At 38.2% G+C, this 10,369-nt stretch overlaps 2 protein-coding genes across 2 annotated transcripts; one reads left to right on the top strand and one right to left on the bottom strand.

Moving 5' to 3' along the window:
• Window positions 1-4,658: 4,658 nt before the first annotated feature.
• On the top strand, window positions 4,659-5,174 carry LOC101300376 (putative ribonuclease H protein At1g65750-like). The gene has a single exon (XM_004305400.1). It carries the CDS (start codon window positions 4,659-4,661, stop codon window positions 5,172-5,174), a length of 516 nt encoding a protein of 171 aa, XP_004305448.1.
• A 385-nt stretch (window positions 5,175-5,559) lies between these two features.
• On the bottom strand, window positions 5,560-9,988 carry LOC101300085 (50S ribosomal protein L1-like). The gene is made up of 10 exons (XM_004305399.1): window positions 9,440-9,988; window positions 8,949-9,020; window positions 7,910-7,951; window positions 7,719-7,821; window positions 7,498-7,562; window positions 7,373-7,417; window positions 7,183-7,290; window positions 6,970-7,057; window positions 6,099-6,145; window positions 5,560-6,014 (listed from the first exon to the last, which is right to left on the bottom strand). Exons 1-10 carry the CDS (start codon window positions 9,986-9,988, stop codon window positions 5,937-5,939), a joined length of 1,197 nt encoding a protein of 398 aa, XP_004305447.1. The 3' UTR covers window positions 5,560-5,936.
• Between the last annotated feature and the right edge of the window lie 381 nt (window positions 9,989-10,369).

Raw genomic sequence — 10,369 nt, 5'->3', positions numbered from 1 at the left:
CCCCTCCTCTCTCTCTCTCTCTCTCTCTCTCTCTCTCTCTCTCTCAATAAAAATGAGAGAATGAGGTTCCTGATTTTGTTTGATTACCCCGTAGTGTTGGTAAACACAAATTTATAGAAGAATGGGAATGACTCCATGGATTCAACGTTGATGGCTTTACTCCCAAATAGTATGAATGGAGGAATTGGTGGTGTGTCCTCAGAATGAAGGAGAGTTTGTTCGTTTTATCTCCTCAACTAAGTAAAATGAGCTGCTAGCAATCAAACAGGGTCTCGTGATGATTTAGGCAAGAAATATTTCATTGTGTATTGTGGAATCTAATTGTCAAACTGCTGTTCAAGATTTACATCAGTAGCTGATACAAAACAAAAAGGGACGGACTGATGGTCACAGTTCCAGGAAGAATGCCTCTAATGGTTCTAGATTTTCAGTGTTACAAAATGAGGAAGATAAAGATGTTGTTTCTGCTGATCAGACTGTGACTCTAAGCCCTGCTAAAAATGCTCCTCTTATTGTGAAATTGTGGCAAAATTTTCAGGACAAGAAGAAGAAAGTCTCTACTGCATCTAAGTCCAAGAATAACACTATTTCTACTGCCACTGTGACAGCACCTATTTCGGCTGGTAACTCTATTCCTCAGTCTTCTAATTCTCTGAATGTGAATTCTATTTTCATGAAATCTGGTGGTAGTTCTAGAATACCTATGAAAGATGTGTCAAATTTGGGAAGTTGTAGTGGTTCTAAGGCTGAGGTTCATTATCAGAGAAAATGCAAGAGTTTGAGCTCTTCTGTTCCTAAACATAACTCTCAAGTTTTCAAAAAACTCTCTTTTGAAAAAGTGGGCAGTAATGGTTTAGGAGATGGAATTTCAGCTATTTTTGGTCATTGCCCCCCTGAGAATTCAATGATTGATCATTCTAAGCTGTTGAATGTCTCTGAGGATTCTGCAAACTTTACTGAAGATACTTTTAATGCTAATTGACTTGTGATAATGACCTACCTTCTGTTGAGACAGAAGGTATGGTTGATGTTTAATCTGGGTTTTCCTACCCCTCCTCCCTTTGTTATCAATGATTAAAGTCCTATTTTGGAATGCTAGAGGTGTAGGGAGTGATGACTTTAGATCTGCTACTGCTGATCTTGTTAATATGAATTCTATTGATTTTTTAGCTATCTGTGAACCTAGGGTTCAATTTTACAAAGCTAAATCTGCTCTCATGACGCTTGGTTTTACTGAGTTCAAAATCGTGGAAGCTAATGGTTTTTCTGGTGGTTTATGGCTTCTTTGGGATAAAAATAAGTCTAAAGTTGATTTTATTGATCATACTTCTCAATCAATTTCTATCAGGATTACTATGATTGGAAAACCTTCTTGGATGTTAACTGTCATTTATGCTAGCCCCACTCATTCTATTCGTGCTAATATGTGGCCTTATTTAGACAATCTCTTAGCTGCTAATGACATTCCTAGCATGTTTATTGGTGATTTTAATGAGTTGGTCTCTAGTTCTGATAAGAATTGTGGTCCTTTCACTGGAAGATTTGGTGGTTTAAGGGATTGGATTAACAGAAATGCTCTTATTGATATGGGTTTCACTGGTTCTTGTTACACTTGGAGCAACAATAGGATTAAGGAAAGGCTTGACCGAGGCTTCTGCAATATCTCTTGGAGAACTGCTTTCAGTGAGGCTTATATTCAGCATTTGCCAAAAACCAAGTCCGACCATTGTCCCATCATGATGCAGCTTTTTTCTAATAATAGAGTTAACCGCAGAAATTCTCCTTTTCGTTTTCAAGCAATGTGGCTATCCCATGAGAAGTATTATGAGTTCATTGATTCAACTTGGCATTCTTTAACTGGTGACTTTCCCCAAAAAGTAAAACTATTATCTGCTGCTCTCTCTCAGTGGAACATGGAGGTCTTTGGGAATTTGTTCTACAAGAAGAAAAAACTTTTGGCTCGAATTGGAGGTATTCAGAAAGCAAGAGATAGATATGAGAATCCTTTTCTTGTTAATCTTGAAGCTGATCTTAATGCTCAGTATGAAGCCATTCGAGATCAGGAAAGTCTTTTTTGGAAGCAAAAATCAAGAGATAGTTGGATTCAAGGTGGTGACAGAAATACCAGGTTTTTCCATCTCACTACTTTAGTCAGAAGAAGAAGAAACAAAGTAGAAGGTCTTTTTGATAGTGATAACAATTGGCACACTGATTCTGATTCAATGAAAAATATTGCCGTCGACTTCTTTACTGATCTTTTTACTCAACCTGAGTTTGAAGATATTAGAACTATAATTCCTTGGCTTTTCCCTTCTATTGATCAAACATGTTTGCATGAGTTAGGTAAGCCTGTTTCTCTTCTTGAAGTCAAAAATTCCCTTTTCTCTATTGGTGGTTTGAAAGCTCCTGGGTTTGATGGTTTCCCTACAATTTTCTATCAACACCATTGGCATATTTATTCGGATGAGATTTTTAAAGTTGTTTCTAATGCCTTCACTACAAGCTCTATTCCTGCAGGCCTGAATCATACCATTATTGCCCTTATTCCTAAAGTTGATGGTCCTCAGCATATGGTGAACTTTAGGCCTATCAGTTTGTGCAATACTATTTACAAAGTCATTTCAAAAATCATTGTGTCTAGAATTAGACCTCTTATGCAGCAGCTCATTAGCCCTAACCAGGTCAGCTATGTTCCTGGAAGAAATATCTCTGATAATGTGATGATTGCTCAGGAAATGTTATTTAAGTTCAAAAAATCAGTGTTAGGCAAGGTTTTCTTGCCTAGAAAATTGATCTCTCCAAGGCTTATGATAGATTAAGTTGGAGTTTTATTGAGATGGTCCTTTATGAAACTCATCTGCCTAGATCTCTTGTTAAACTCATCATGCAGTGCATCACTACTACTAGTTTTCAAATCTGTTTCAATGGTGAGCTTACTAGTTCCTTCAAAGCTCAAAGGGGAATTAGACAAGGGGATCCCCTTTCTCCCTACATATTTGTTCTCTGTATGGAAAAGCTTTCTCACTTGATTTATTCTGCTGTTGACTATGGATATTGGAAACCTGTAAGGGCATCTCAGTCTGGACCTAAAATTTCCCATTTATTTTTTGCCGATGACCTCATGCTTTTTGCTGAAGCTTCTATTCATCAAGCTTCTGTGCTCAAACAATGCCTTCATACCTTCTGCACTCTTTCGGGTCAAGCTGTTAGTTTTGAGAACTCTTTGATTTATTGCTCCCCCAACACTTGTCCGAATATTGCAAATGCTATCAGCAACACTTGTGGTTCTAACTTGACTAATGATCTTGGTAAATACCTTGGCATGCCTCTAATTCACTCTAGGGTGAATAAACATACTTACACTAGTATTTTTGATAAAGTGCAAGGCAGACTCTCTAGCTGGAAAAGCAAGGTGTTGAGCATGGCTGGAAGGCTCACTCTTATTCAATCTGTCACTTCCTCTCTCCCTAATTATGCAATGCAGACTGCCAAATTCCCTGTAAGTCTTTGTGATAAACTTGATAAATTAAATAGGGACTTTCTTTGGGGTGATTCGGAAAATAAGAAGAAGGCTCACTTAGTCAATTGGGACAGTGTTTGTCAGCGTAAGCAGCTTGGTGGTTTAGGTATTAAAAAAACAGCTGATATGAACCAAGCTATGCTTGCCAAAATTAGCTGAAGAATGTTTCAAGACGATAAAGGTCTATGGGCTGAGATTTTTTCTGAGAAATAGCTAAGACATGGCAGCATGTTTGATGATAATTATAAGCTTAATTCTGACTGTTCTAGTACCTGGAGAGGAATATTCATGGTGCTGAGTTGATTAGAAAAAACTTGAAATGGAGGATTGGTAATGGTCAAACAGTGAAATTTTGGTTTGGTTGCTGGTTCACTTCTGAACCTCTTATTCATCATGCTTTGCCTTCAGCTTCTTTTGATGAAAATGCTTCTATCAATACTTTTGGAATAATGATGGTTGGAATGTGCCCCTCCTCTTCTCTGTGTTACCTATTGACATTGTTCAAGAGATTATAAATGTGCCTACTGGTTTTGGTGATTCTGGTACTGATACTCTTATTTGGGGAGCTAGTGCCAATGGTTGTTTTTCTGTCAAAAGTGCTTATAATTCTCTATTTGATATGTTTGCTCCTCATAATCCTCAGTGGCAAGCAATTTGGAAGTACAATATCCCTCCAAAATTGAAGTCTTTTCTGTGGTCTGTTCTTCATAAGAAAATCCTAACCAATGTGCAAAGAGTTTCTCGAGGTTTCACTTCTAATGCTTCTTGTCCAATTTGCTCTTCGGCTGATGAATCCCTTCTCCATCTTTTCAGAGATTGTCCCAGGTCTGCTAGCATTTGGAGATCTTTTCCTAAACCTGGTAATATTTCGAATTCTTTTTCCTTAGATTGGAATGGTTGGATTTATGCTCAACTTCATTGTCATGCTGCTGTTGAAAATGATGTTAAATGGTGCAATCTTTTTGTTCTCATCTGTTGGTTCATTTGGAAATGGAGAAACAAGCAGGTTTTTGATCCCTCTTTTATCATGCCTGTTTGTTTTAAGAAAGTGATTTGGGATTATGCTTTAGAGTGGAAAAAAGAACATAATAGAGCTAAGGCTGATACTATGTATAGCTATTCCATGTTATCTTGGAAGATGCCTCCCTTAAATTTCTTCAAGTTAAATATTGATGGTACTAGAGCTACTGCTTCTGGGAAGATTGGTGCAGGTGGAGTGATTAGAAATCATGCTGGTACTTGGATTATTGGTTTTCAGATTAATTTGGGAGTTGGTGAAATCCTTACTGCTGAAGCTTGGGGCTTATTTTATGGTTTGAAGCTTGTTGTTAAGCTGCAAATTTCAAACTTAGAAGTTGAATCAGATTCTGCAATTTTGGTTAATTTGATGCAAAGTTCAAATCTGGCTCTCCATCCTTTAGGCTCCCTCCTTGATGGTTGTTGCAAGCTCATGTCTAGAATGGAAAATGCTAAGCTCAGCCATATTTTTCGTGAATCTAATATGACTGCTGATGCTTTGGCAAAGAGTAGTATCTCCCATGATTTAGGCTTCATAAGCTTTGAAGACCCCCCTGTGCATGCTGCACAAGCCTTTCTTGATGATTTGAGTTCTACTGTTAGAGCTAGAAGATCTGCTTCATGCTTTAATATTTAGTTGTTGTTTTTGGTTTGAGCTCCGTTTGTAAACCAAAAAAATAAAAAAAACAAAAAAACAAAAAGGGACGGACTGCAACTGCAAATCCCTCGTAGGCTCCAGCACCAAGGGAAAGAGCAGCCTCAAAATCCAATGTAATAGCAAATTGATTATGAACAAACTGCGAATGCCAAAGAAACTTAAGGCACCTCCTGCTCAGCCGCTCAGGATGCACTTTACACTTGGGTATCTCCTGTTTGTATTCTTACTTACGAATCATAATCGCACTTACAGAAATGCGTCTGCTTCTGGTGTTTGCCCACTAGTTTCACAGTAGAAACACCCTATATGAAAACGTATACATATACTTGAGGACATAAATTTGCATCCTCACAATCCATGAAAAGGTTGAAGCAATGCATATATTCATCAAGGAAAAGAAAATTACGCATGTCAATTCATATCAGAGATCCTCCTCAGTTGATAACTCGCCTTTGAGAATGAACAAATCAATTATACAAGATTTTAATAATGATCTTACAACAAACTTTAGGACCATCAAGATGATAAAGCGGCACCGCCTACTGTCAAATTGTGAAGATTAGAGCCAAGCAAAACTGTATTGATCATCACGGTATTCTGGCCACATAAATTTACTATTCCATTTAAGTAGATCAACTTGCTCTGAGAAAGACCTCAGTTCTCAGAAGGTCAAAAAAATTAACAAACAAAAATAATAGAAAATTTGATTCTGATCTAGGCTGGAAATGTCTGCAGAGCTCATCACTTGAGGTGCATCTTATTGTAGTTATCTGCAGCTTTGGATAATGACTGTATTGAAACTGGAAATCCAGATCCCATCTGCACAATATCAACAGATCACGTTTACATAACCTGAAATACAGGCAAGGAATTGTGAAACAATAGTAATGGGTTATGACTTACTGTGCTACATATGTGGAAGGAGTTGATATACCCAGCATATTTGGAAGCTGTGAAAATAAAGAATTGCAAATCATTTTCATAGCGATTAAAAACATGTACAGTAGATGAAGAATAATATAAAGCAGAAGACATTCTGATCAACCCATTAAAGGTGCACAATCATTTTGAAGATCTCAAGTAGCAGTTCCTCAACTGTTTTGGCATTTATAGTGTTACAAGTAACAGAAAAACAATCGGTCAATTTTTGAAATGAACCCAAGTTCGCCAATGGAAAGAGGAAATCTACATTCTACATTACAAATGGCTTCTCAAACGATAAAAAAAGAAGTCATCAATTAAGCTCCCATTAAACTAGATTTCACTGAAGAGAAAATGTCCTGTCTTACAAGCAATTATATGATCTAATGCTATCACAACCTCAATCAACGTGCAAAATATGAAGGAATGGCTAAGTATAGACATATGTCAGTATCTCAGAGAATCTGTGATAGTTACAGATTAATTTTACCTAGAGTGACACTACTACCATCACCCCTTTCTATAACTTTTAATGATGGTTCGCAATAAGCCAATAAGCCTCATACAATTAAACTCTTCAGGTTCACAAACGTTTGTTATACAAGTTTAAATATGAACAGTACAGATAACAATTCATGCCCCAGCTGTTCATTTTTGGTAACTGATCATTTATAAGTTACAGCAGTTAGACAATCAGTAAACCTTAATAACTTAGAATGCTCAAGTGTAAGTAGTATGCAATTAAACTTCAAATCCACACCAAATTTTACCATTGATTATTTATCTTAGCCTCTTTATTAATCAAGCCCACAGGGAACGTATAGGAAAAACAAGAGTAGAGTATGCCACTTACACTTTTTTAAACCAGTAGGCTTTGCCAGCAAAAGAGAACTCATAATTGCACCAACATTCTCACGCAGGTTATCCTCTGTAAAGCTTACCTGTAAAGAGGTATCAATCAAATGACTTTTTTTTGGAGAAAAGTGATAACAACAGATAAGCCAATGAAAATAGGCAACAAGAACCCGTAGAATGAAACATAGTGTCTGGAATTAGATCATAGTACCTTTCCAAGCCCAACATGTACGATTGATGTTCTGTCCATTTTATACTCAATGTGTCCCTGTCTTACTTTTTGTAGTGCCCCAACAATGTCATTAGTCACAGTACCTAGCTATTTGATATATAACATAGCAAATATTAGCAGATGCCTTCGCTTTGGAACAGAATAACAAATCACAATATGATAAACTTACTTTCCGGTCAGGCATTAAACCACGCTCTCTAAGAATTCTTGCTATCTGCAAAACATTAATTTTCATTTTCATCAAATGGAGCAATGAAAATTATAAATCCACAGGAAAGCATTGACATTCACAACCTTCGCTAGACGCATAACCATTTCATTTGTTGCAAAACACTTGTCAACGTTGAGTTTGCGACTGCCTGCACGATAAAAGCTCATATTGAAAGCTTTAGTTAGCATTCAATAGGAAAGGATTTAAGCTAAAACCAACAACGCTATAGAAATGTTAAAATCAATTAATAGTCAATTTAGCAGACATGAAAATAGATCAGCAGCGGCAAGGGTTGGTTTATTACTTGCAATTTCCTCCACAAGGTCCACGCCGCCAACAATATCTGCTCCAGCAGCTCTAGCTTCATCTGCATCTGCACCTTCAGCAAAGAAAGCGACCCTGACTACCTGAAAACTGTAGTTGTCAAGCAAAAAGGCAGAATACAAGCAAAAGAAAAGAACTCCCCTATATGAATAGCCTTTCGTAGATAACTACCTTTCCGCTACCATGGGGCAACGTCATGTTGCCACGAACCGCCTGCACTTCAACAATCAGGTACAAGTTCATGTTAATTACAACAACATAAAAAGGAACCATAACATACAAATATGAAACAATAAGTTTGGACTTTTATTTATTTAAAGCCCACTAAGTATAGAGAGTGGGAAACAGGGGAAGTGAAAGAGATGAAAACTGTGAAGAAAAGAGAACAATATGTATGTATATGAAATGAATTTCTCTGCATTTGTTCTTCAGTCTACTTTCTCATCTACCTCTCTCATTCCACACCTTTCCATCATGTTCAAGAACAAAAAAGAAAACTGAACCCAAAATACAAAAAAAAGTACTTAAGGGGCCTTTAAATATAGGAAACCATATGACTGTTGGAACTCATGCAAAATCAAATGAATCCACAACATTATGATTTACAAGAGTGGTTAAGAAGCATATCCCCACCAAAAGCAGATGTCAACTGCCATAACGAATATATGAAGACAATGAACTTACATACAGTGGTTTTGACAGACCATTTACATACCCAAATTATTTACATAACTATTAGATAACATTATATCTGGACTCTGGAACATGGAATTGATACAATGTCCTGAATGCTAAATGCCCCCTCTTCAAGGTCAACCAATATATTTTCTCTCCAACTTTCTTCAAGTTATCTTGAGGCTTTGATAATACCAACTAGCCTAACACACACTCATGTGAGATCACCAACCATCCCAAACAATAAATGGGTGGAGTAACTTTACGTTATCAATTGACTATTGTGCCCACTCATTTTAAATTACCTTATATAGGGCCTTCCTTTCACACTAATGGTTAATGGTCATGAAAATTGCCACTTTGAATCTCAATTAGAAGTCTTGAACTCATGGAAATTAACTGCAAGTCCACAACTTATGCACTGCTCTTAGAATAGCTAAAGCTTACAAGTTACGATATCAGTGTCTATTATGTCATGAACAAAAAGCATACTTGAAATAAGAGAAGATTTTACTGAGAAGGGATGGCACATTACATTTCGCTTGGCATCGATACCCAACTGTACATGAGCTTCAACAGTTTCATCAAAGTTGCACTTGGCAGTAGCCTGTAAAATAACTAAAAAAATGAGAAAAAGATATTATAAACAACAAACACTTTAAAATGACAAAGTGCCGAAAGTACAACAAGTCTAAAGACCTCCATATACTTAAATCAGTAGTCCTAAAAGAGGAACCTATTATGGCTAGCTCCATATCGACATTGAAAGGTGAGGTCATACACGACTAGCAACAGAACTCCAGGGAAAAAACACTTGATAGCAAACTCTCATCCTTAATCCCATATACTTACAATCCTTACATCTCAAACTAAGCTCATACAAATGAGCTCCAAAACACATTACCAACTCTAAAATCTATACCCTATCCAACTTAAAATGCAAGAGCTACATATCCAATGCATTACTTGAGCTAAGTAAAAGCCAATTGATACCGAAAAAGCAAAGAGAGACCATACCACACTGACCTTGACTTGTCGAATTGCGTCCATCAAATCAAGAATGGGCTTCCTCTCCTTCTTCTCCACCTTAATAAACGTCGGAAAAGGAACCACCAATCTGTCCTCCAACCTAAAAGCCCTCCTCTTCGCCTGCTCGATCCTCTGCTTCTCTCTCTCCAACTCCTCCTCCCTCGCACCTCCGCCGCCCTCCTCCGCTTTCTTATCTTCCGGCAACGGAGCCACCCGCGCCGGATACGACACCGGCGTTATCGACGGCCCGTCCTTCACGAACCGCGCGTCTTCCCGGCTCCACGGCCGAACCGACTCCCCGCCGGCAGAGTCCCGGCGAAGGTCCGACGGCGGCGGCGGTTGAGGTTGTGCTGATTGCGGAGACGGAGCCGGGTCGGGTTTGGGTTTGGGAGCGTAGGAAACGGGTTCGATCGGAAGGGGGTGGTGGGGTTTAAGGGGTGGAGGAGGAGCTTGATCGGATTCGGAGGAGAGGGAGCGGAGAAAGGGAGAGGGGTGGAGACGGGAGTGACGGCGAACCGAGGAGAAGAGAAGCTTCAGGGCTGCCATGGTTGATTTTGGGGTTTTGGAGGTTTAAGGCTGCGTTTTCCAAACAAAATGAGACTTCACAGTTTCCAGTTCAGTTTTCTTACAAGTAGTGAGCTGGTTAAATTGTTTTTACTGTGAAATTTTATCATTTTTACCCAATTTTTCAACCCCATATTTCAAACTTCCTAATGATTTTGGGGTTGAAATATGGCAGGAGCTCTTGAATATTTTGGTCATAATCTAAGGAGTCCGAAAAAGGTATTGTAAGGATCGTGGCGAGTTGGGATTTAGTGAGATAAATGATGGTCACTTGTGAAATATATGTAATACACCATGTTACATGGTCAATAACTAACCAAAGGAAAATCATTCTCACCCACTCCTAGCCTGGATGATCAGGAG

The sequence above is a fragment of the Fragaria vesca genome, linkage group LG6, assembly GCF_000184155.1.
Source record: "Fragaria vesca subsp. vesca linkage group LG6, FraVesHawaii_1.0, whole genome shotgun sequence".
NCBI classification, from domain to species: domain Eukaryota; kingdom Viridiplantae; phylum Streptophyta; class Magnoliopsida; order Rosales; family Rosaceae; genus Fragaria; species Fragaria vesca.
Note: the sequence above shows the minus strand (reverse complement) of the source record. Positions and strands in the feature narration are given on the sequence as shown.